Source organism: Euleptes europaea, chromosome 1, assembly GCF_029931775.1.
Source record: "Euleptes europaea isolate rEulEur1 chromosome 1, rEulEur1.hap1, whole genome shotgun sequence".
NCBI lineage: Eukaryota > Metazoa > Chordata > Lepidosauria > Squamata > Sphaerodactylidae > Euleptes > Euleptes europaea.
In genome coordinates, this window is record NC_079312.1 from 126,851,225 (window position 1) to 126,878,128 (window position 26,904).

General features: G+C 44.9%; 2 protein-coding genes across 3 annotated transcripts in view; both read left to right on the forward strand.

Moving 5' to 3' along the window:
• Window positions 1–15,499, forward strand: part of ACOX1 (acyl-CoA oxidase 1) — a 39,448-nt gene extending 23,949 nt beyond the window's left edge. For both annotated transcript variants that reach the window (XM_056856846.1, XM_056856839.1), the window contains exons 6-14: window positions 2,354–2,469; window positions 4,027–4,196; window positions 4,648–4,810; window positions 6,740–6,930; window positions 8,067–8,246; window positions 8,956–9,061; window positions 9,152–9,295; window positions 12,601–12,807; window positions 15,279–15,499. In XM_056856846.1, coding sequence (XP_056712824.1) covers window positions 2,354–2,469; window positions 4,027–4,196; window positions 4,648–4,810; window positions 6,740–6,930; window positions 8,067–8,246; window positions 8,956–9,061; window positions 9,152–9,295; window positions 12,601–12,807; window positions 15,279–15,329 — 1,328 coding nt within the window. In that variant the 3' untranslated portion in view covers window positions 15,330–15,499. The remainder of the gene's footprint in view (window positions 1–2,353; window positions 2,470–4,026; window positions 4,197–4,647; window positions 4,811–6,739; window positions 6,931–8,066; window positions 8,247–8,955; window positions 9,062–9,151; window positions 9,296–12,600; window positions 12,808–15,278) is intronic.
• A 6,603-nt stretch (window positions 15,500–22,102) lies between these two features.
• The window catches only part of FBF1 (Fas binding factor 1), a 57,565-nt gene continuing 52,763 nt past the window's right edge, over window positions 22,103–26,904 (forward strand). Inside the window, exons 1-3 of the mRNA XM_056854208.1 lie at window positions 22,103–22,167; window positions 26,107–26,134; window positions 26,846–26,887. Coding sequence (XP_056710186.1) covers window positions 22,165–22,167; window positions 26,107–26,134; window positions 26,846–26,887 — 73 coding nt within the window. The 5' untranslated portion in view covers window positions 22,103–22,164. The remainder of the gene's footprint in view (window positions 22,168–26,106; window positions 26,135–26,845; window positions 26,888–26,904) is intronic.

Sequence of the window (26,904 nt, forward strand, 5' to 3'; positions counted from 1 at the left end):
TGCCAGGGACTGGAAATACAAACTTCATAGAAGACACAGGCAAAGCCAATTCATGATATTACTATTTTTTTGCTTAAAATAGAACATGCTTAAAACAATAACACTCTTACAGTATTTTCTTTTATTTGACAGTCTTTGATCATTGACACCTCAGGACTGGAGGGGTGGCTGCCTCAGCTGGAGAGTTCAGATCAGGACCAGAGGGGTAGCTTTCTAGGTTGGCGAGCCCGCAGCGGACTCACCAACCCAGATCAGGAGCAGGGGGGTGTCTGCCTAGGCTGGTTCACAGGCTAGATAAGAGCTCTCAAGGGGCCAGGTGTGGCCTCCAGACTGTATGTTTGACACCCCTGACCTAGAGTCTCCAGGGCTGCAAGGCCCCTGAAAACCCTTACACAAAGGGGGCTACAGATAAGGAAGTATGCAGGGAATTAAGTGTAGGAGAAAGATGCTACAACAGATACTAGGAGAAGGTACGGCAACATGAGTAAATACAATAGATGATGAAGAGTGCCTAGAAAGCTAGGCAGGGATGTAGATAAAGTTTGCCTTCATACCTGTTGAAATGGGGAAGGACTGAACAACTGAAGACAACTTGTGCTGAGACGTCTTTGCTGACATCTTCCATGACAATCATTCAGTATCTTTTTATTCTAAAGAAGCTCTGGGGTGTACATGCTAGTGCTTGTAAATGCTGTCTTGTGAGTCACAATTCATCAGTACTCCAGATGGCTCCATTGTTAAACGGATTACTGTGCTTTTCTCCCTGATAGGCACCCAAAGTGGTTTACTGCAGCAGCACATTTATACAAATGGGTATAAATTACAGGTGGAAAGGTACCGGCTGGATATTAGGGTTTTTTTTTTTTATAGTAAGGGTAGTTCAGCAGTGGAATTGGCTGTCTAGGGTGGGGGTGAGCTCCCCCTCTCTGGCAGTCTTCAAGAAGCAGCTGGACCAACACTTGTCAGGGATGCTCTAGGCTGATCTTGCATTGAGCAGTGGTTGGATTAGATGGCTTGTATGGCCCCTTCCAACTTTATGATTCTAAACAGTTTACATAAGCAAAATGCTGTTAATCAGGACAATACCAAACCCACATCCTGGTCAGGTTCTGAATCCAGTGGTTGGGTTTCTCAGTGGCCGCAGGCTGCAAGCTATGGCCCGCGAGCCTTTTTGCTCTTGACAAAAGGCTTGCATCTCTCACTGCACCACCTAGCCTTTATCCACACACATAAGTGCCATCAAGTCGCAGCCAACTTATGATCCCAGCAGGGGGCTTTCAAGGCAAGTTGAAAGCAGGGATGGTTTATCACTGCTTTCCTCTGCAGGGTCTTCCTTGGTGGTCTCCCATCCACATACTGACCCAGCTTAGCTTCTGAAATCTGATGAGATTGACATATGTCTCCTTCCACCTAGCCTTTACACCTACAAATTAGAAAGAGACCGAAGTGCAGCTAAGATGTCGTGCAGGTCTGCTTTGTAGGTCAGTGTGGGTAATATAGAAATTGCTGTACAGCCTTAATACAGCAGTAGGAATGCATGAAGGACTTACATGGATCCAGAAAAAAATAATAATTCTGGACATTGCAATGGCAGTGTCCGATGGCTGCTTCTGAAATAAAGACGTTGGTCAGAAGAATCCAAAGGGCTCTGGGAAGAATTTCACATTCATTTTTCTGATTATATAAATGAGCCATCTTCCAGAATGACACTTCAGAGAGGTATCCAAGGCAGGGGGAGGAGCTAAAATTGTAAATGGAAATCTAAAAGGTCCTCATATGTATACAGGAACAGTTTAAGCATTCCCCTGGGGCTCTTTTGTTCTTGGCATTGTGTTGGATTAGACCACTAGGCTGGAGGTTTATGCTACTGACCTTCCACTGGAAGAATTCATTCCTTTTTCTGTGCCTTTTCTGCACCTTCTTCCGTCTGCTTAGTCAAACAAAGGCAAGAATGCCCTGCAAACATGTCATGTCTAACCTATAGGTAGAGGTTTCTCAGATTAGAACAGAGGTTTTTGCAGTCTCTGTCCGCAGTCAGGATTCTTTGTCATTTCTGGCCAGACTGAGAATCCATAGAAAATGCAAGTTTCTTCATGGAATCACGTGCTATGTTAAATGAAAGATGGCTGCTGCCTTGGGTTTGTCAACATGAACTCTAACCCTGCAAGCACAGGCAAGACTGCATTGGCTCCTCAGCAGAACAGTTCAGAAATGCAGCATTCCTCTTGCCAGTCTGTGATACTAATAGCTGGTTATTGTGATGGAATATTCTCGTGGATACCCCCTTTAACTCAACATTAAGAAGCCTGAGGGTGTCTCCTGCTTATGCCTACTGCTGTGCCCTCTTTGCCAGGCATTACTGTTGGCGACATTGGACCAAAATTTGGTTATGATGAAATGGATAATGGCTACTTGAAAATGGACAATTTCCGCATTCCCCGGGAGAACATGCTAATGAAATTTGCTCAGGTAAAGTGTGCTCTCTTTGTAGTTTGGCAATGGGAAATGGATAGTTATTCAACCAGCTTAGAAGAGACCCTTCTAGTTAAAGTGTTATTCTCCTAGATAAACTTTCTATGGAACAGAACAGTGGTTTTATATTTTAGAAATGCTGTTTTTCAAGAGGTAGCTCTCCACTTGAACTGGGATAAAAGAACAATCAAGTGTTCATTAATAAAAAAAACCCTACTCTGTTACCAGGGGGTGCTGCCTTCTGGAATTAATCTGGAGTTAAACTAATTAATCTGTAGTTCTTGCTCTCTGGAAGCTGGTTCTCTTCAGGAGTGAATCAGGGTTGTGGTCATACAAAGCAAGGAGAAACTATACTTGTAAACATTGTGGCACCAGTATTGGTGAAAATACCTCCTCGGTCTTCTCGTCCCTATAAATTGAAACTAATAGTTGCGTTTTTATCTCATTAACCTCATATTCCTTCCTGTCACAACTTCTTCCTCCCTGCCTGAATGAATGTTAATAATGTATAATTAGTAGCTGACCTCATTCCATCCCTTTCATTCTCTCAGCAGTCTACTCTCTTGCACAATGTTGTGAAAATAAGATACTATTTATAGCCATACTGAATCTTACTGCTTACATAATCTAATCTCTTAATAATTGGGGTAATCTGATTTTTTCCCAGTTCATAATCAGGGTAGATGTATCACTGCTTGAGTAGCTGGAGGAGTTGGGATTTTATTTAAAGCCAGAGGAGTTGGGGGTTTATTTATTTATTTCATTTGTGCCCCACCCTCCCCGACACAAGTCGGGCTCATGGCAGCTTCCGACAACAATCACACATTGACAAAGCTGGAGGAGTTGGGTTTTTTATTTAAATTTTAAAGTCCAACTACATCAAGCCATTCATTACTGATACCCCTTTTAATACAAAACGCCAGTATGCACACATTCCCTTCCTGCCATCATTCGCACTTCAAAAGATTGTTTCACCAACTGTGAAATGTGTAAAGCGGCAAAATCTGCCTCCTGACAAGAGCTGGAAAAGGTGTCAGTCTGCAGGCCAGAGTGGTAGCGGCCTGTCTCCCTTCATTCCTGAGTAGTTCCTTGAAAGCTGTTCTAAAGAACAACGTTTGGCATGTTAGTGTAGGTCCTGTGGCACAGCAAAATGTTTATTGAAGCATTTTGTTATTGGGTTTCCCTCCCCAAAGGGACCTTAAAGAGGTTTACGGAGAATGCCAAGCTAACCAAACTGTTTATGTTTTCTTTTTCTTACTTTTTTTTAAAGTATATCTGGGCTGGTCCTGGTCCACTGAGATGGGTTGTGGGCCTCAGGCTGTGAACCAAAGTCCAAGAGCTCTTTGGCTTGTACCCAAAAGCTTGTGCCTCTGGCCGAGTCCAGGCTAAGTGTCTGCAAGGAGAGGAGAACCAACTCAGCCCAGATGAAACTCGTCAGCCAGCCAGTGGAGTCTACTTCAACCCTCCCCCCTTACCAGTGTAGCCACATAAGACAATAAAAGTGATAATAGATGAACAGAGCCTTCAAATCAGTGTGCTATTTTCTTCTCTTAGGTTGAGCCGGATGGCACGTATGTGAAACCTCTCAGTGCCAAGCTGACGTATGGCACCATGGTATTCATCCGCTCAATCATTGTCGGTGACTCTGCACGCTCTTTAGCCAGAGCATGTACAATTGCCATCCGCTACAGTGCAGTGAGACACCAGTCTGAATTGAAACCAGGGTAAGGAGTGTGGCTGTTTGCTGAGAGAGGTTCTGGGTCATGGATTAAGATTCTTCGCTTGGCTACTGCATAGCAGTATGACCAATTCCTGGCAGGTTGTGGACTGCTGGCAACCCAGCATCCATTTTGGATTTTCTTCAGACTTGAGAGCTGCATTTGGACATCGTAGTGGTTTCAGTTTGATTTAAGGTTTCTTAAACCTGGTTTCCTTCAGTCATGTGGGGAAGGGGGAAGAGAGTGCATGAGCACAGCAAAAATTGTGTGCGCACCCATCACAGGCCAACCTCTGCTCGGGGCAGCATCTGAATGTAGCCTTGCTGTGAGGACCAGCATCATTGCTGGAATGCCAGTTGACTCTACTTGAGCAAAAATAGTGCTGTATTAGATTGCTGAGAAACTGAGCCATAGCAACCATTTTAGTTTTATTTCACCTTATTGCCTTTTGCTGCAGGGAGCCAGAGCCCCAGATCTTGGATTATCAGACCCAGCAATACAAACTTTTTCCTCTTCTGGCAGCAGCCTACGCCTTCCACTTCTTGGGAGCCTACATGAAAGATACCTATCGTCGCATCACTGCAGACATCAATGAGGGAGATCTCAGAGAAATGCCAGAGGTGAGATTTTAAAAGAGGAAAGTTACATAGTTTAAATTGTGGAACTCCCTGCCCCAGGGTGTGATGATGGCTGCCAACTTGGAAGGCTTTAAGAGAGGAGTGGACATGTTCACGAAGGAGAGGGCTATCCATGGCTACTAGTAAAAATGGATACTAGTAATGATTCATACCTATTCTCTCCAGGATCAGAGGAGCATGCCTATTATATTAGGTGCTGTGGAACACAGGCAGGGCAATCCTGCTGCAGTCATTTTGTTTGTGGGCTTCCTAGAGGCACCTGGTTGGCCTCTGTATGAACAGACTGCTGGACTTGATGGACCTTGGTCTGATCCAGCATGGCCTTTCTTATGTTCTTCTGAAAGGCAGTTGAAATACTACACAAAGGGTTCTGTTTAATTTTTAAAAAACCTGGAAATAGAGGGGATGATGATAAAGAAAGGAATGGGAAAGTGAGAGGTTGAATTTGACAGATGGTATTCGGAATGAATGCAATTGCTTTTGCTTCAGAGTGCTCAAGGTAAAATCAATGGACTGTGAACTATGTCCACTAGATCACTCTGCCCTCCCCCCAAAAAACCACATTGGATGTGCATAGCTGGGAACAACAAATAAAATAATATGCACTGGTTACTAAGCTTTCTGATAAGAGATTGGAGGAGTGGCAAACACAGAGCCGAGATTCAGTTTTCCAAGACTTTCTTTGCAACCACAAGGATTAGTGACTGAGTTCAGATCAGGGAGTCATTTCGTTCGACATTTGGGCTCAGGTTCATGAGAAGTTTTAACCCTCTGGTTCATTTCCTGTTCAGTCTCAAGCTAAGAATGTTACATAGTGCTTAGTGTGCTGTTTGTTTGTTTTTTAATCATTGTCATGTTGATTGCTTCCCTTGAATTCGAAGAATGGCGCTAATATCACTTTCCCAAGAATTAGCAATCATACTAGACCACTGCAAGGACCGAATGAACTTCAGTCCCCAGATATTCTTTCTGCACTGACTTGCACAACAGAGACAGGCTACCATTTTGGCTCACACCAGTGTCTTTTGCCCAACAGCAGCAATATAATGCTACAATGCAGCTACAAGTAGATAATGGTATACAGTTCAGGACACAGATGGATGTACACAAAAAAATAACATACAAAGGAGCAGCTGATAAGATTGCTGGGTTAGAAAAGACTGTGATAATGAGCTAAATCATTGGGAGAAGGGTTAGTTTAGAAAAGATCACTGTGGGAATACACCAATTTTTTATGCAGTTATGAATAGTTGAAGCGAACAGAGAAAATTTAATCTCCAATATTTATAACTGAAGACTTGAAAGGAAGGTCACCCTGAACATAAGGCAGCCTGAAAAAAATGTTAATACGCCTAAACGTTTTTTGACTGGACTTAATTGTAATCAGTATGTGAATATAAGATGACCCCTCTTTTTGGATGAGAAGACAATGCCTAGAAAAGACAATAATGCTAGGAAAAGCTGAAGGCAGCAGAGAAAGAGGGAGACCCAACATTGCCTCAATAAAAAAAAAAGTCACGGCCTTCAGTTTGCAAGACCTGAGCGAGGCTGTTAACAATGAGACGTTTTGAAGGTCATTAATTTCATAAGGTTGCCATAAGTCGAAACTGACTCACCGGCACTTGACACACACACCTGAGGGGGAAATAGGAGCCATTGGCTTTGGCTGTAATTAGCATCGTGTTCTGTTGGGGATTTCGTTATGTATTGTTGCTGTTGTGATCAAGGTCAGTAGATCCCGGGAACATCTAGATTTTGGAGAGTTTGGGGTTTCCCTAGAGAAGTGTTTAGAAGTGTCTCCCTTTCTTCTTACCATGTTAGTAGGACATAGAATACTGTGTAGTGTCACATGATACAGGCGAGCAGAAATATCCTATATGACTGGATCCTAACTCTTTTTCTCTCTCTCAGCTCCATGCGCTGTCTGCGGGGCTAAAGGCCTTCAGTTCCTGGATTGCCAATGCCGGCATTGAGGAATGTCGGATGGCATGTGGCGGGCATGGCTATTCCCGGTGTAGTGGCCTACCTGATATTTATGTGAATTTCACACCCTCTTGCACCTATGAAGGAGAGAACACCGTCATGATGTTGCAGACAGCACGGTGAGGGCCACAGCTCTTAGTCCCCCTACTCGGCCTTGAACCTCTTTCAGTCTTCGGCTCTCCGTGTGTCTTTCCTACTGCAAAAATTAAGCTTTTTGGGAAGCTCTTGTTGCTCTGGGTGACTGTTTAATGCTAAGCCAGCAGGGTTTAAGTCTAGGATCTGTTCTTGGTGGCCTTGTATGTATGTGAGGTATTTTTTTAAAGCTTCCACATAGGTTAGTGTAATGGGTATCTACAGACAGTCAGACAATTAACTACCATGAGGGCTTAAACCACTTTTTAGCTCCTTCATTATAGGAACAGCGCCATCCGCCCAGCCATTTAAGCAAGAATGTGAGAGCAGCACAAATGCAAATCAAGAACCACCAACGAAGGGAGAGCCAGTCAGGAAAGCATGCTTATCAAGAGGAACACGATTGTTCTCATCTCCTCTAGATAACCATCATGACCCAGGTCCAAATTGTTAAAGATTAACAGCCACCTCTGCTCATACTGGAGTTGAGCAAAAGGAAGCCCATCTCTCAGCTTCACAGAGCTTATTGCAGACAGGAAGTTTGTTCAAACTGGTCGCTCAGGATTGCCATGATAAGGAATCCTTCCTTATCAAAGAAACAATTCCTCAGATGCTAGGGCTGACATCCTGTGATGCTTCCTAATACTGAACCAGACCAGATCTATCAAGGTCAATATTGTCAGCTTGTGGCACCTGCTACCTGATTTTTTTTTAAAGTGGAGATGCTGGGGATTGGCTTTGGGACCTTCTGCATGCAAACAAGATGCTGTACCTCTGAGCCATGGCCCCTCCCCATCACTGCCCCTCAATGGGGTGAAGCTGTCTTAGATTCTGAAGTAGTGACTCACAGTGGACATCCATCGGTTTTAAATACTGTTGCTGTTTGAGAAAGGAGCACTTTAAAAATTGAGAGGTTCCAATTCAGATGTTTAGCCACAAAGTTCAGAATTCAAAGGTAGAAAAAAACTTAAGACTTTTAAAAATAACTCTCCAGGTTATATAGTCAAGAGGGAGTGAAGGGGTGTGTGAAAATTGCCCCCCTTTCTACTGTCAGAAAATGCCCTTTAGAGCCAACCCCTGGTGTCCGCCTAGGTGATTTATTGTTATTCTCTCTTGCATTTAGGTTTCTGATCAAAAGCTATACACAAGTTAGTTCTGGACAATTGGTTAGTGGCATGGTTTCCTATCTGAATGACCTATCAGGGCAGCGCATTCAGCCACAGCAGGTGGCTGCTAGGCCTGCAACACTGCATATCAACAATCCCGCCAGTTTGGTAGAGGCCTATCAACTGAGAGCTTCTAGGTAAGTGTGTGTGTGTGTGCTTGTCTAGGAAATGGATCCTAATGGTAATGTTGACAACTTATCTTAGCATATGTTCGTCGTTTCCTAATATTAAAATAAATCTGTCCCACGCAGATCACCCCATTCTGACGATTTCATAATTGGCTGATGTTAGAAAGGGTGGTTTTTGCTTCTTTGGACATATTCATGTTAGGAAGGGAAAGAACTCAGAGGATGGATGAAGTTATGACCCCTCCTATACCCAGGGAGGTGAGAGAGTCTTCAAGTTGCTGGAAGTTGTGTCAGGTGCCACAGAAGTACCACTATAAATGGTTGTTGTGGCTACACTTATGAGGAAATGGTAATGAAGAAGTTTCAGAACAAGCCAAAATACTGCAGTTGAGGAATTTGCCTTGTATTTACTCATATGAGAGAATTTGGGAATACAGAGATCACTACCAGTACTATCTATAGTAAGTTGGGAGAAGCAGAAAACTAGACCCTTGACATTACAGATCAGGGAATCAAAGCTGAGAAGTTCTGGGTAGCTTTGTGCATATAGCTGAGTGCGTGACTTTGCTGGGATTTATGCCAATGTCCATTTGTCATTGCTGTACCAATTCATCAGTTCATTTAGCTTTCCAGTCAATTGACTTGAATTCACTCTGCTGAACTGCTTATTTGGTGCCATTTTGAATAAACCATCCTTATGTTCTTCTGTGGTGTGCAGGCTGGTTGAATTTGCAGCAAAGAATTTGCAAGCTGAGCTAAATCGTAGGAGGAGCAAGGAAGATGCTTGGAATCGGACTTCTGTTGACCTAGTACGAGCATCTGAGGTTGGTAATGCCTCCAGATAAATCTGTAGCGGTAGCCTGTTTGACCCCATGTGCTCCCGAGTTCACATTTGCCCATTTAATATCTTCCAGGCACATTGCCACTATGTAGTGGTCAAGCTGTTTACTTCAAAAGTCTCAGAAATCGGTGACCCAGCCACTCAAGCTGTTGTTAACAACCTGTGTCTTCTCTTTGCACTTTATGGGATCAGTAAGCACAGTGGAGACTTCCTGCAGGTAGGTAATCAGATCCTTCTGGGAGATCTTGATCCACAATGCCCTGCTATGTGATGACACGGAAACGAAACCCAGCTGTTGATGACTGGAATTACACCAGCAATGGGGGCTGAAAGCACAAGGGGAAGGATTTCTGGTTAAATATTCCACCATGAGGACTAAAGGCAAAGGTGTATGGCACTGGGTTAGACAGAACACTTGTGTGTGCTGGCAGGCATGTGCAGTTGTTGGGAGGATGAACACATTAAACTGCATTATACTGAACCAGACCCTTGGTCCATCAAAGTCAGTAGTGTCTACTCAGACTTGCAGTGACTCTCCAGGGTCTCAGGCAGGGGTCTTTCACATCACCTACCTGCCTAGTCCCTTTAATTGGAGATGCCAGGGATTGAACCTAGGGCCTTCTGCATGCCAAGCAGACTCTCTACCACTGAGCCACAGCCCCTCCAAATGTAAACAGGAAGAGTGGCCGGCTGCCAATTGGAATAGCAGAATAAGACTAGATGGACCAGTGTTCTGAGTATGTAAAGATGGCACCCCAGCTAACCTGGGAGGGAGTGCAAGCCCACTGGAGCCCATGTGGAGACAGAGCCCATGTGGCGGCTCAGTCAGCAGCCTCATCTGAAGGCAGGGCCTTGACCAGAGGAAGGATCACAAAGCCATCCAGGCAGTCCACTGGGACTCAGTGAACTGGGCTGCTGGCAGTGATGCCAATAGTGGAAGGTAGAGGGATGGGCTGGAGGAAGATCCCTGCATCATCAGGCAAGGCCCCAGGAGCCAGAAAGACCCAGTCAAGGGAGGAACTGTGGGGTTGGTTGGCTGGCCTTGGGAGGTGGGGCTAAGAAGAGACATTGCATAAAGCAACAGGGGCAGGAAAAGAGGTGATAGGAGCAGGAAAGAATGGAAATGACAGAGAGAAGGGGCCAAAACTGAGGAAGGGGAGAATGAAGAAGGAAGATGGAGGAAGAATACCTGATGAAGGAAGGGCAAAGAGAAAGGCTCCAAGGAAGATGGAGCTGCTGGCTAGTCACAGAATCATAGGATTGGAAGGGACCACCAGGGTCATCTAGTCCAACGCAGGAAATTCACAACTACCTCCCCTCACACCCCCGGCAACCCCTACTCCATGCCCAGAAGATGGCCACAATGCCCTCCCTCTCAGCCTTGGACATTAGCCACCTGGGTCGCTTTGTGGAGGCCCTGGATTCCAGCAAGGCACTGCATGCAGTTGTAGCCCTGAGGAAGGTTGGGGCAAAACCAAGAACCCCTACAGCTTGTACTGTTGGATTACTGTGATGTAACAAATCCTAATAAATGGACTTGGGACTTGTGTTGACAGGGAGGGGGTATAATGTGCCCTTCCTATTGAGACTGCAACCAAGCAGCTTCATAGATGCCAGGGAGTCATACCAATGTGATAGCACGGTTTGTTGTGAGGGAGTATGATACCCATTTCTGAGCTGGGATTTGCATCATGTTCAGGTTAATACCTTCAGACCACACCCTTTTTATATCAGGACTGTAGTATGGGTTCTCAGTGAAAACTGTGAGTTTTTGGTTGCCAGCATCCATATGGTTTTTAGGGCGGCTGTCCTATTTCACACTTGCATTGGGACAAACTTCTTTTTATAACTAGCCTCTGGTCAGGCAGAACTTTGGACCTGCAGTCTCTCCTTCATGTTTAAGTCTCCAAACTTTGGAAATCCAAATTCACTTGCACTTCTGCCGTTTCACTGTAGCCCTTCAGAAACTGTGCTTCTCTTTACGCCAGGGGTGGGGAACCTTTTTCCTGCCAAGGGCCATTTGCATATTTATAACATCAATCGGGGGCCATACTGGACATTGATCTCCCCGCAGGGGATGGGGGGCGGGGGGGGAGGCTAGGGTTGCCAAGTTCCTCTTCGCCATGAGTGGGAGGTTTTTTGGGTGGCGCCTGAGGAGGACGGAGTTTGGGGAGGGACTTCAGTGCCATAGAGTCCAATTGCCAAAGTGGCCATTTTATCCAGGGGAACTGATCTCTATTGGCTGGAGATCACTTGTAATAACAGATCTCCAGCTAGTACCTGGAGATTGGCAACCCTAGTTCCTTACTGTTTTCTCTCGACATACCAAGACAAATGGAAAGGTGTTTGGAGGGTGGCTTGTGGGCAGTTCAAAGGTGGAATAGGACTTCACGCCCCTCCACCCGAGGGTGCTGGAGAAGCCACCGGAAAGAGGGGAAAAAAGGGAGAGAGGGGGAGAGAGAGGGAGAGAAAGAAATGGAGCAAGGGGAAAAAGAAAGAAAAGTAGGGAAAGAAAAGGACGGAGGGAGACAGAAAGAGGCTGGGAGAGGGCAGCTGTCAGTGGGGCAGGACGCCGACCCTCCGCAGGAAGGGAAGGGTCTCCCGGTGCCCTGTGCGCTGTGCGCTTGCCAGCCACCAGCCTGACCGCTGCACCCTTCGCCTGTGGGCCGGGCCCCGACGCCTCCCACGTGCCTGGAGCGAGCAGCAGGAGGAGGATCCCCCGCCCGGCTGGGCCTTGCCACCACCTCCTCCACCCACCCCTTTCAGAGGAGGCCCATCTGCTGTGGAGGGAAGGAGGGAGGAAGCCCATCCCAGTGCCCCTCTCTGCCTGCCTGCCTGGCTTGCCCAGGCCCCTAAGCCCCCCGCCCAGGGGGGGATCTCCCACCGGCCGGCCTGACCCGTGGGGGGGGGGCTCCTTCCTACCCACTTGCGAGGGGGGATGTGGCGGTGGGGCACAACTTCAGGCTTGTGAGAGGCGAGCAGGGTGGGGCAGAGCCTCCTTCGCGCCCACCCGCCAGCCACGCCCCTCCGCTCGCAGAGGCCCTGAGGGCGCTGGAGAAGCCGCCGACCATGCCGAGTGTGGGCGCTTGGCTTCTGTTCCCCACTCGCCCAGCCAACTGCACCCACTCCAGTGGCAGCAATGGTGGCAGCTTCTGCAAGAGAGTCTGCGGGCCGCCGCCAATGATGTCGCAGGCTGGATCCGGCCCGCGGGGCGGAGGTTCCCCACCCGTGCTTTACACAAATGTTTTGAGTACCCTGGTCCGCTTTTTGGATAAATATTGTATGTGTTGCGCCCAGTGCTTCTGTTAACTGGATAGTTCTCTGAAAACTGAAATTAAGGCCGGTTTATGTCTGGAATCCAAATTAGCCACTAACTTTCTGATTTGCAAATGGATCCATGAGACATCTGACAGCCTGTCGACTATTTTAGCTTTTTCTGTGACTCCCCACACCGGAGAGTTAGGCTGCAGTTAGAGACAAGACTGTATGGACATAAACTCTTGATCTTCCCTTTGTTCTCAGGGAGGCATTTTGACAGATGCACAGGTAACTCAGGTGAACCAGCGGGTGAAGGAGCTCTTGGCATTAATCCGTCCTAATGCAGTAGCTCTAGTGGATTCCTTTGACTTCCACGATTCCTTTCTTGGATCCGTTCTTGGCCGATATGATGGTAACGTCTATGAAAACATGTTTGAATGGGCAAAGAAATCACCATTAAATAAAACACAGGTAAGGAAATCCATCCTATTTTCACCATGACATTCAAAATTACTTTTAAAAATTTACAGTGGGTAGCCGTGTTAGTCTGTCTGTAGTAGTAGAAAAGGGCAAGAGTCCAGTAGCACCTTAAAGACTAACAAAAATATTTTCTGGTAGGGTATGAGCTTTCATGAGCCACAGCTCACTTCTTCAGAAAGCTCATACCCTACCAGAAAATATTTTTGTTAGTCTTTAAGGTGCTACTGGACTCTTGCCCTTTTCTTTTAAAAATTTGTATCCTCAGTTTAGACACCATTTTCAAAATAATACAGTAAAGCACAGGCAAAAGCAGGAAGCAGTATATGGGACCATTCTAGATCCCAGCAGACAAAAGGCTGAAAATCCTGACCCCAGAAATCTCATGGTTTTGGATCCTGAAGATGTGAGCGAAAGAAGCTCACACAAGAGCATCATCTCAAATTTCCTTCCTCACAGCAGCATCTGTGCTGTGTGAATGAAAGTTCATGACTTTCACAGAGAATTCTGGGGAGGGCTCTTGAAAGGGAAACCAAAGAAGACCCTTGTATTCAAACTCATTTCATGCCATAGGATCCCCAACCCATGGTCGCATAGCATGGATGTGTTTTTTCTCCTTCAGGAAGGAGTTTCACAGAAAACAGGCCACCTGATAGAGTGTTTGTTTTAGTAATAACCACTTACCTCAAAAACCCACTAAAGGCCTGATCTTAATTTACAGAACCAGGGTAGAAGCATACAAGCCAGTGTACCACAAATGTTAATTATTTGAACAAACAAACTGTTGCCCAGTGTATCTTATGAAGTTTTGGCATGCTTTTTGGATTTGCATTAACAACTATGCTAGATAGATATTTGCTTAGGTTTCTACTCAAAGAAATCATATGTAAAGCATTAAGGCCCACAGGCTAATTGTGGACTTACTTCTCCCTGACTTATTACAGTCCCCTAGAGGACTTGTAAATACTCATATTTTTAGGTCCTTTCCCATTTCTTTAAGGATGCATCAAAGATCTGCCCAAGCTTATCAAAAGTAGAAGTGGAGATGAGAGAATAATTTGTTGTTGTTGGGGTTTTTTATATGCCGACTTTCTCTACCACTTAAGGAAGAATCAAACTGAATTACAATCACCTTCCCTTCCCCTCCCCACAACAGACACCCTGTGAGGTAGGTGAGGCTGAGAGAGCTCTAAGCGAGCTGTCACCCAGTCACCCAGCTGGCTTCATGTGTAGCAGTGGGGAAACCAACCTGGTTCACCAGATTAGCATCCGCCGCTCATGTGGAGGAGTGGGGAATCAAACCCGGTTCTCCAGATTAGAGTCCACCACTCCAAACCACCGCTCTTAACCACTACACCACGCTGGCTCTTGTGCTGCCACAACTCTGTTGTTCTCTCTGTAGTTTCAGAGAGGCCTGGGAGTTTTGTGCTGGTTTTTGCAGCCTACCTTAGGCAGCCTGCCAAGCTCAAGCTGGGCAGCCTGCCTGCATTCTGGTGTGGATTGCTGGGAGTGAAAGCCTTGCGTACTGTTCCTGCTCGCTCTGCAAGCCTGAGACCAGTCACAAACCAGTGTATCAATTCTGATGCTGTGCTAACCCCCAGTTATGTTTCTGTAGCCATAGTGTGCAGTGATGTTTAAATTTAGGGTTTCTGAGGCCCACAGACAAATATTCATTATTTGAGTGAAAGCAAAATTGGACGTAGGCCAGTGAAAAGCCCACTGTAGTACACAGCCTCTCTTGAGCACAGATTGTAGTAACTGTGACTTTCAATGTGGGTTTAGCCATTTAGAAATTCTTAAACCTATTTAAACCGGACATAAGACTCTCAGATCCCTGTAGGGGTTTATGCTGTTTCTCATTTGACTGTCTCAAGTTGGGGATTCTGGAACTTCACATCGGTATCCCTTTGCTATTACTTTTATAGCTAGTGATGTTTTTATTTTTAATGGAATGCTGTGTATCACTTACTGTTGGGCTACAGTCCTGAGCATGTCTTATTGGGATTAAGTCCTACTGAACTTGGTTAGAATGAAACATGCATGGATTTGGGCTATATGGTTCTCAGTGGACCACCATCCAAATAGAGCAGCTTGCCCTCTTGAGGTGGACTGTGAAAGCTTTGTTATGTGAATACCAAGGTGGATAAATCCGATTGGTGAGAACCCACCTGAGGGCATTCTAGGTAGCTGCCCCTGCTCATTGCAGTTCCCTTTCCCTTGCACTAGACAGTTTATAATTCAGGGGCCTTCTGGTGTCAAGAGGAAAAATTCTTGTGTTTGAAAAAAGGCCTTTAGCTTTTTCTTTCCAGTGCATGAACTTTCAGTTACTGGCTACTGCCTATTTTAAACTGAGTATGGATTTTATTGTAATCCACCTTTAGTATACATGTTGAATTAGAAAGGTGGGGTATAAATATTCACTGTGTGTTTTTTAAATCGCCAATTGAGTTTACTTCTTCCAACAGGTCCATGAATCTTTCCACAAACATCTGAAGCTGATGCAAGCCAAACTGTGATGAAACTTACAGCTGTTGCTTGTGCAGTATTCCAGTTCCCCACAACTGATGTAATCTGCCCTATGTGCCCTTGAATCACTTGGCAAATCTAAATTGCCATAGGGTAGCCAATAACTGTAACTTTTCTTCCTAATTTTTTTAAGTATGGAGGGGATTGGAGCAGGGGAACACACGATTATATATAAAGTGCAATTTGTAATTATGTTCAGAAATTAACCTTTTTAATCATTCAGAAAAGCTTTACAGATTGGTGTAAGGCATTGATTTTGTGAAGCACTTAACTGCTGAGCAACCCTGTGTCATGTAGCAGGATTTTTTTACTACTAAGTAGTTGTATTCAGGAAACGTTTGCTGGGGGGGCAGCAGCTTGTCATCTGAAACTCCTTGTGCACCTCATCAGTGTTGTACCTAATCTAGGCAAGAGTTGTCAGAATCCTCCAGCAATTTTGATCTATTTAGTGAGATTTGCACAGCCTTACTAGGGGTTTAGAGGCCTGGGCATTCTTATAGTTTGCTTCATTGTCCGGATAATGGACTCCTGAAATCATGGGTATAGGAAGAGAAATTTTACTGTCTGGTATGACAGCGCCTATGCCAGATGGCATCCAGGAGTTCACATCCCTCTTTTATCTAGAGCTCTAACTCTGTTTACAACACACTACTGTGGTACGGAAGCACATCCTATCTCCAGCTGCTGCTGCTGCTTCTCTAGAATGGCTGCCCCTTTTCTCTGGATGGCTTCTAGTAACAGGAAAGGGGGAAATGATAAAGGATCCTTGCTTTCAGATCTGGAGAATAAGGGAAAGTGCTTTCATCTTAGTAATTTTTTTGATTGACATTATTTCAAATCTGTAAAGCTTTCATCATGGAGTGAAAAACAAAATCTTACTTGTTCCATTTTTGTCCTGTAAGACAGACAAGTAATCTTTCTGAAGTACTTCCACTATTTTAGAAATGGATTTATTTATACTAATGCACCCTGAACTTATGGAACTATATAGCTAGATTAGATGCAAAGAGTGACTGTTGTCCATTCCAGTTGTACAGCCAAAGAGTGTATGTAGGCTGGCATAGCAGGAGGTGGATGTTCAGTATGCCACAAACAGAGCTGGTATATACCACAGCAGGGTGCTTGAAGAGATTAATCCGTCAGCAGGTTCAAGTTTTAGCACTGCACAGAATTTCATTCTAAAAATTGCTGCAAAATAGATAGATTCACATCAACTCAAGTTTTAAAGATAACCAGCTGAAAAATGTGGAGCTCCCTTCAGTTACATGAAGTTGCAATCAAAGAACTGAACAAAGACTCTGGAAGTGGACTCTTGGACTTGTTTTATATCCCCATGAAATATATAAATATGCTGCTTGGGCTCTCTTAGTATAACCTTCAGGCAGGGAAATAAACATGTATTTTAAAACAGAAGTGAACTTTGATTGTAAAGTCATTTTTTTAACTTCCTAACTTCCATCTAACGTACCTGATTACTGTACTGTTAACATGTTCATCCTGGACTACTGTATACTTCAGTGGAATGCTGATTTTAAAAACAACTGTACAGTTAAAGACCATCAATTATAGAACATACATAGATCTTAATAAAGAAACTCACTTTTAGTGTAACAAAAATACTGTCTTGTGCATTACTGTCTTTCTGCCTCTGATGCTTTATAAGAGTGTATTGACTATTTCAGAGGTTAGCCTGCTGCAGTGAAAAGAAGCTGTCCCAAGAGGGAATGGCAGTTTCAAAAGGTGGACTGTATGGCATCACATCCCTGTTGTTCTCCCTCCCCAAACTCCCATCTTTTCTCAATACTACCTCCCAGACTTCCAGGAATTTCCAAAGCTGGAGTTGGCGATTTTAATCTGATGAAGTAGGCTCTTATTTTCAGTGTTCATTAATTCAGTGGATCTCCCATAGATCTGGTTAACAGTTAAAACAGAAAATGTTTAATAGAGCAAAGGCTGTACAGTGCTTTCTTCAAAGTGGTCTAGGTTATCTGCAGCACACATGGAAGTGGATGCCTTTATTTCTGCAGCGAGTGTAAAGAGTCACAGTGTCTCAACCAAGCTTGTATCCATACAGCAACTGGTTTTATTTTACCAGTTGTATTCAGTCTTTCCTAAATTGCAGAAGTTATCTTCACTTGTAGACTTTCTAATAGTAGGAAAGTACAAGTGATGTAAGGGGGGGTACTATTCAGGGAGAAGTACCCTGAACCAGTGATCTCACCGTAAGGCTGCCAACCTCCAGGTGGGCCTAGAGATCTGGAATTACAGTTGATCTCCAGATCAGTTCAATTGACAGTGATCAGTTCTTTTGGAGAAAATGGCTGCTTTGGAGGGTGGATTCTACGGCATTATACCCTGTGCCCTCCCCAGGCTCCACCCCCTAAGTCTCTAGGAGTTTCCCAACTCAGAGGTGGCAGCCATAGCACCTCTTATTATTGATTTTAAAAACAAACCACTGGAATAAGGCTTACTTAGCCGAAATGATTTGTGTACTTGTACTAAGAAATGTTCCCTGACCTGGATGGCCCAGACTAGCCTGATCTCGTCAGATCTCAGAAGCTAAGCAGGGTCAGCCCTGGTTAGTATTGGGATGGGAGACCACCAAGGCAGGCCAGGGTTGCTGTGCAGAGGAAGGCACTGGCAGACCACCTCTGTTAGTCTCTTGCCATGAAAACCCCAAAAAGGGGGTTGCCATAAGTCAGCTGCGACTTGACAGCGCTTTACACACACACACACACACACACACTAAGAAATGTATTTTATGACGCTGCAAGGCGGGTTTGTGAAAGTCCCAGATCACTGAGATCAGCAATTTAAAATGTTTACAGGGCGTGTTTGTCGCTCCCCCTCCCCCATAGTGTCCTCCAGGAGGCTGCTTTTAAACACACCCGCATCCAACCCTGCGGCCTACAGTTACCGATCTAATGCAGCCCTTCCCTTGTAAACGAATCGTTACAGAGGTTTGCCAAATGTTTCTTATTACGATCTACGTCGGCTCCACACAATTCTTCCAGACTTTCCTGTTTGCAGACCGCGTGGCAAGTGAGCAAATCCGCGCGCGTTTCGATTACACACACCTTGCATCCTTTTGGGAATAACCTGGCGACTGACAAAGCCCGCCATTGAAGAGCCCCACAACTTCCCTTTCATCCCGGTTTAGCCTGACAGGAGATAATGTTTTCTTTCCGGTTTCGGGTGTGTGTTAAGTGCCGTCGAGTCGCTTCCGACTCATGGTGACCCTATGAATGAAAGTCCTCCAAAATGTCCTATCTTTGACAGCCCTGCTCAGATCCTGCAAATTGAAGGCCGTGTCTTCCTTTATTGAGTCAATCCACCTCTTGTTGGGTCTTCCTCGTTTCCTGCTGCCCTCAACCTTTCCTAGCATGTCTTTTCCAGTGACTCTTGTCGTCTCATGATGCGACCAAAATACGACAGCCTCAGTTTAGTTATTTTAGCTTCTAGGGTCAGTTCAGGCTTGATTTGATCTATAACTCACTGATTTTTTTTTTTGGCAGTCCACGGTATCCGCAACACTCTCCTCCAACACCACATTTCAAAGGAATCTATTTTCTTCCTATCAGCTTTCTTCACTGTCCAGTTTTCACACCCATACATAGTAATAGGGAATATGATGGCATGAATTAATCTAGTCTTGGTGGCCAGTGACACATCCTTACACTTCAAAATCTTTTCTAGCTCCTTCATGGCTGCCCTTCCCGGTGTCAACCTCCTCCTGACTTCTTGGCTGCAGTCTCCCTTTTGGTTGATGGTGGAGCCAAGGAATAGAAAGTCGGGGGAGGGACGGGGGACGGACAAAAGCACCCTGAGAGATGTAGTTCTGCGGCCGCGCCGCAGGGAGTCGGGCGCTTGCAAGAACTACATTTCCCAATGTGCTTTGCAGCGTTCCGAGGGGAAGTTTGCCCGGGCGGCTTCGAAAGGACCCGCTCGTCCAGGGTGAGGTCTGCTGCTGTCCGGGTGTTTTCCAGAATAGGGCGAGGAGGCATGTAGGATCTGGTAGGCAGTGGCCTCTTTAAAGTTCCCCTGCTCAAAGGAACGGAGCAGTTCTTGGGGGAAATTATTCCCTTTGTCTGCGGAAAACGCTGGCTACTATGGCAACTAGGGTTAAGCCTCCAAAACCAACCGTTGGAGGTGCGGAGCCATAAAAGCCTCATCCGCATCTCTATCAGAAATTGTGTTTATATGTATGTTTTTTATATATATATAAAATATGTTTTATATTTATATATATGTGTGTGTGTTATATATATGTGTGTTATATATGTGTGTGTGTGTGATTTATATGTGTGTGTGTGTGTGTGTGTATATATATATATATGTATGTATATATATGTGTGTATGTATATATATATAAATGTTTGGGAACATTTATATGTAACATTTATTTCTGAAATTTCAATTTATATGTTTTATATATATATATATATGTGTGTGTGTGTGTGTGTGTGTGTGTGATTTATATATGTGTGTGTGTATATGTATAGATATGTATGTGTATATATGTGTGTATGTATATATATATAAATGTTATATATGGGAACATTTATATGTAACATTTGTTTCTGAAATTTAAGGGAACAGAAATAATGTAAAAGCAACAAAACGTCAGGTTCAGTGTGTTGACTTCACAGGCAGAGGTGTTGCCTCTGTAGTATGAACGGGGGGGGGGGGTTACTGCATTATGTATTCCCAGGGATGTATTAAGAGTTTGAAAACATTATAAAAAATACTGTTCGCACTTTCTATGTATTCCCACCGACGTATTAAGAGTTTGAAAATGTTATAAAAAATACTGTTTGCACTTTGTTTGGCCCCTTTAGTTGTGAAGACGTCTTCCAACCCTTTTTTAGCCGTGGTGTCCAAAAACCCTTTTAAAGCAATGTTTTTAATAACATTTTCAAACTCTTAATACATTGCTGGGAATACATAATGCGGTAACCCCCCCCCCCCCCGAGAAAGCTAAAGACAACACATTGCTTTTCCTGAGGCTTCTGGGACTCTTAACATGGTTGTTTTTTGGGGGGGGGGACAGGAAACAGGCAAGCTGAATGTATTCCTGCCCCTAGCATCTTTGTCTAATAGTGCCATCCTAAACAGAGCTACACACTTCTAAGTCCACTGAAGCCAATGGTCTTAGGTGGGTATAACTCTGCTTGGGATGGCACTCTAAATCCATATTGTGTGTTTACCAAATTAGCCAGGTTGCCAATAGTGTGTGTGTGTGGGGGGGGGGGTTAGTTCAACCAGTGTGATGTAAATGTTAGAGCAGTGATACTAACCCTGGCTCAGGAGCCATAGGTGGCTCTTCAGAGAACTGTTCCCCAATGGGGCGTCTGTCCCATGTTTCAGGAAAGTGAGCAAATTGACTGCCTGGTAAAGCTTGTGGTTGGCAGGTGGTGCCCACCTCGGAGCAGCTGCCACTGCAGGGACTGGAGGAGGGGTAACCTGCAACCCTCCCTGAGCTGCATATGCTGTGCCAGGGATGGAAGGAAAGGGTTAGCCCTCTTCAATGGCACCTCTAATTTTTACACAGCCTCTGCACTCTTGTCCCAGGTTCTGAGTGGGTGCCAGGATGAGAGAAAGCTGGCTGCAGAGAAGAGAGTGTACCACCGCCACAGTAGCCGCCCGAAAAAGAGCAAGCTGGCCACAGTGTGGTGGTGATGGTTTTACTCCCCTTTCTCCACAACCGGCCTCTCTCCCCCTGGCCACCTTGGCAGACTCACTCTCTTGCCAAACCTCCTGAGCCGTATGCTATGGGAGAGAGGGATAAGGCAGGGAGGGAAGTCCTTCTGCTCTTTCCAGATACACAAGGGCTGGCATAGGATGAACAGTGGTGGGAAGAGACAATATTACATATTTAGAAGTAACAAAGGTCTAACATTTTACTTTCTTAAGCCGCACAAAGATGGTTCTTCATGTAAATAGTTTATCAGTAGCAGCCGCATATCCTGGTTTGGTAAAATGTGCCAATAGTATTATTAGTGTTACAAAATTGACGTGTTACCTTGCACTCTGCCTCTGGCAGAAGGGGGAGAGGGAAACATATGTCTGCCTGGTAAAAAAGCTTCCTAAAGAAGCAATAAGTTTTTTATTAGTAACTGATAATTAAAATCGCAGAGGGTCATTCTTTATTGTGTGATCCATGACAGGGCCGTAATTCACTCTCAGATTCATGGGTAAGGTCAGCTTCATTAAGGTAGTGTAGCATAATGGCTAAAGTGTTGGACTTGGATATAGGAGGCTCAGGTTCACATCCCTGGGCAGATAAGAATCTTAATGGCTCTAAGAAAGTTACTATGTATGAATTTAATCTGGCTGATAAGGCTGTTTTCAGACTAAAATGCTGCTCAGATCTCCTTGGGGTGAAGGTCATTTTGGGTGGGTAGCTGTGTTAGTCCGTAGAGGCAAAATAAAATGGGAGGCCAGGGGCATCTTCAGGGCTACAAAGTTTATCCCAGCATAAACCTTTGTGAGTCAGAGCTCCCTTCATCAGAGGCAAGCAAGTTCTGCCACATGGAAGCTTACGCTGGTCTTTAAGATGCCACAGGAGGAAAGGTCAAACACAAATGTAATAAATACTTTACTTTTAATAATCAATATAATTGATTCCCTTTTAGAAATCAATAAAATTATATATAAAGTGAATTCATAACTGTTTATTGTTTGTTTTTCTAGAAAAGCCTGGAGTAAACGTCTGCTGTATGAATCCATTCTAAATCTAAGTGTAAAGATGAAAACTGTCTGAGTATGGACGCTGGGTGTCACAGGTGAAAGAAAAAGACAGAGGATGCAGTTGAAAGGCCAGAAATGGTAAGAAGCCAGCCTGGTGTAGTGGTTAAGAGTCGTCTCTAATCTGGAGAACCGGGTTTGATTCTCCACTCCTCCACATGAATGGTGGAGTGTAATCTGATGAACTGGGTTTGTTTCCCTGTTCCCATACATGAAACCTGCTGGGTGACCTTGGGCCAGTCACAGTTCTCTCAGAACTCTCTCAGCCCCACCTACCTCACAAAGTGTCTGTTGTGGGGAGGGGACGGGAAGGCAGTTGTAAGCCTCTTTGACACTCCTTAAAGGTAGAGAAAAGCGGATATAAAAACCAACTCTTTTTCTTCTTTTAAGAAGGACCTCACTGTGACCAGACACATGGTCATCATGGAGAATACTTTGTTCCAGGTTGTTGTCAACCATGCAGTCCAAAAGATGGGGATTCCTAGCAAGGCCCTTGAGGGATGGGTGGAGCTCATAAGAGGAAAAGGTGCTGTTAGGTATCTGGTCCTCTCTCTCAGGGTCGAAGACCATGTCTCCATGCTTTTTGTTTCCCCATGGATCTTTATGGTAGCTGGTAACCCAAGTTAGGCTGCAAAATTCAACATCTTGGTAAAAATTGTTCATGCATAGGATTGCCAGGTCCCTCTTCACTATCGGTGGGAGGTTTTTGGGGCAGAGCCTGAGGAGGGCGGGGTTTGGGGAGAGGAGGGACTTCAATGCCATAGAGTCCAATTGCCAAAGCCGCCATTTTCTCCAGGTAAACTGATCTCTTTCAGCTGGAGATCAGTTGTAATAGCAGGAGATCTTCTGCTATTACCTGGAAGTTTGAGGAAATAGGCAGCCCTCATGCTGCCTATTTCCTCAAACTGCTTTAATTCTGGAACAGGTGTTTTCACTTATTGTACATTACCTGGAAGTTGGCAACCCTATTCATGCATCTAATTCTAAGTGGTATCATTATGAAACAGGCTGACTTCTGTATACTGTGTTGTTCTCTGAGCACAGATAACTGGGCCATAAGTGTATGAAGAACTATATGGAGGAACAAACCACTCCCTTTGATTGCTGTAACATCCATTAGAGTTGCAATATACTCAATTACATAAACAAGTAGGTTAGCTTTGAACCCTTATTTTCCCTTCTGAAGCTACTGCTCAGCAGGATTCAATGAATCCCGAAGTAGAATTGAAATTAATGTTAAGTTTTATCATCTCAAATGCAATCTGGAGAATAGTTTAATTTGACAGTTGTCTGCTTTGCTGGCAAATCTGGGATGGAAACCTGAATTTCAATTAAATTCAGATTCCAGGATTCTTCTCTTGCCTCAAATATCTTTTTTTGCATTTGAATCCAGGTTACTTTGTATTTGGCTAGATCAGGCATGTTAATTAAAGAATGTGATGGATGCAAAAAAGAATTGTAAAACATTTAATGTATCAACGTATTTATGTATTAGCTCATCATTTCGTGCCGCCTAAGTATTATATCAGCTGTAATTGAAAAATATCATTTATATGTGGTAAACTTTAAATTAGAAACTTAGAAACATAGAGCTGAAAGAGACCTCAAGGGACATCTAGTCCAACCCCCTGCACAACAAAGGAAATTCTTATCTTCCTCCCCCCCTCCGTGACCTAGAGGAAGAGAAAAATCCTCCAAGATCCCTGGCCAATCTGGCCTGGAGGAAAATTCCTTCCTGACCCCAAAGTGGTGATCAGCATTACCCTCAGCATGTAAGGAAGGGACCACAAGATTCCAGCACTGACTCATCCTTTCCTGCCCTCCCTCTTGTGATCTGCCTAAGTTCACATAATCAGCATTGCTGTCAGATGGCTGTCTAGCCTCTGTTTAAAAACCTCCAAAGAGGGAGAACCCACTACCTCCCAGAGAAGTCTGTTCCACTGAGCAATCGCTCTGTCAGGAAGTTCTTCTTAATGTTTCACCAAAAACTCTTTTGATTTAATTTCACCCCCTTGGTTCTGGTCCAACCTTCAGGGCAACAGAAAACAACTCCGCTCCATCCTCTGTATGACAGCCCTTCAAGTACTTGAAGATGGCTATCATATCACCTCTCAGTCATCTCCTCTCCAGGCTAAACATACCCAGCTCCTTCAACCTTTCCTCATAGGACAGTGATGGTGAACCTTTTAGAGACCGAGTGCCCAAACTGCAACCCAAAACCCACTTATTTATCACAAAGTGCCAACACGGCAATTTAACCTGAATACTGAGGTTTTAGTTTAGAAAAAACAACTGGCGCTCGCTGAACCACCAAGCACTAAATGCCGGGGGCGATAGAGAACCTGGCTCAGCTGGAAAGCAGCGGAAAGTTTGCCAGTTTTCATCCCTCGCCCCCACCCCAAGTCTCCTCGGTAGAGACTGGAACAAAATTGGGAGGGCGGGAGGAGGATAGGGAAGCCAGGGGGTTTTCAGCTCCCCCCCCCCCAATTAACAAGGGCCTTTCCCGAGCCCTCGGCTGGAAATCGCAAAGTTTGGAGGAAAGTTTTCCCGGTTCTTGGCAGCAGCATCGGGAGTGAGCAGCACACGCGGCGAGCAGAAAAGAAGGAGGCGAACTTACCGCGCCGGCTCAGCCCGCTCCCAGAGAAGGAACCAGACGGGGGGGTTGCCCCCCTACTCTGCCCATGACAGGAGCCGCAACAACAGGTCCCGCTGGATGCGCCCGGATCAGCCACCCCCCAAAAACGCCCCAAACCCCGCAGCCGGTGCCGGGAGGAACAATAGGCGCGCTCTCCTCCTCCGCTCACAGTCCCGGCTTCATCAGCCCCCAGGAGCTGCTGATCGGGAGAACGAGAAGCCGCTCTTCCAACTCTGGGCCGGGAAGGAGAAGGCGCCACGTCCAGCCCAGAGACGGCTGCGCTGCACTCCTGTGCTGGCTTCTCCGCCTCGCACCTTCGGAGTGCAGTAGCAGCAGCAGCGCCCTTCCTTCCCTAGCTCCAGCAGCTGGTGCCTGAGCTGTCCCCTCCGCTCAGTGCCGAACTCAGGCAAACTCAGAGCCGTCCCCTCCGCTCAGTGCCGAACTCAGGCAAACTCTGTGCTGGGGTGACGGCGTGCGTGCCCACAAAGTGGGCTCTTGAGTGCCGCCTCTGGCACACGTGCCATAGGTTCACCACCACTGTCATAGGACTTGGTCTCCAGACCCCTCACCATCTTCGGTGCCCTCCTCTGAACATGGTCCAGCTTGTGAACATCCTTAAACTGCAGTGCCCAAAACTGAACACAATACTCCAAGTGAGGTCTAAATAGAGCAGAGTGAAGTGATACCATCACTTTGCGTGATCTGGACATATATATTAATATATTCATATTATGAAAACATAACAACTTATGGCTATCTTGATTTTTAAAACCGTTCAATTTGTTAAGATTTGATTTTCATTTAGCAACCGATCAACAAAACTATTTAACGTCTTTCAACCTATGTCTCCCAGCTCCTGTTATTAATCTGGTTGAACCAAGCTTAACAGGAGTGTTTTGCACATGGAGCCAGACTTGTGTAGTTTCCCTGTTGCTTCTGCTGTGGTTGCTAATATACTTCAGCAGCTACAGGGCTTCCACACAGCATATTTTCCTGTTAGTTTTTTTTTTTATCATGATTTAATGGTATTATATCAATATACTATTATACCAAAATATTCCTCGGGTAGAGAAAGGAAGTGGCTATCGTGGTGGAAATGGGTGTTGTTGAGTGGGCATGAATAGGAAAATAAGAACTTTTCCGTTCACTTGGCAGTCATCCAGCCTTTGCTTCAGTCTTTCTCAAAACTTCTGAACAAAGCAGGTTTGAAAAGATTAGAGAAAATCTGGGGAAACCCTGGGAGGTTCACAAATATACCATGATGCTGTGGGGAAGCAAGGAAGAACAGCATCAAACTTGGGGCAGATAACTCATGCAGAAACACCTCAGCTTTGCTCACATTGTTTTCTGGTTTGTAACAAAGTGTCTGTCTTTTTTCTCTTCAGGCAATAAGACACAAGAAAGGACTGAAAGGTGAGTTTATATTTCCACGTTCTTGTGATCCTTTGGATATTGGATAAAGCTGAGGAAAGTGTCTCCTAGATTGCTCCAGTGGACATAACAGTGTGGTCATCAGTATGAGACAGGAACAGAGTCAGTGTTTGCTGGGTTCTGTTGTGGATATAACACTGGCTTCCTACAAATTGTGGTTTACAAATCAAGATCTAGCCTCACAAATTATCCCCTCCTTTCCTTTGCTGAACCATACAAAATTGTGAATTACCCCTTCACTTCCTTTGCTGAACCATAGTTAGGTATTGTAACTAAACCATAAACAGGACCCTTGTGACACTGAATGCTAACACATTTTTAATTCTAGCGTAAGCTTTCATGGACTGGAGCTCTCTTTCAGTTGAATGTAGTGGGTCTTCACAAAATTCCTGCTTATTTTTGCTGAAAGATTAACACAGCTACTCCTCTAGAAACAAAACCATAGCTAACACTAGCCGGGCTCCACCTTAACCTAGTTTCAAACCCTGGATAAAAGGACTGCCCTGGTTAGTAAGGATCCAATAATAGATCTGTACCAAACCCATGAGGTATGTTGATTGGTCAGAACATTTCTTATCTCTGGAGTTCTGTCGTGTTATGGTAGGATTAATTAGCCTCTCCCAAAAAAAGCTGATTGCAGAATTTATGCTGGCCAGTCCTCCGAGGCTATGAACACATTCTGTCTTATTCTAGGCTCCATTGATGATGTCCTTGGTGATCTCCTTGGTGATGACGGTAAATAATAACTGAAG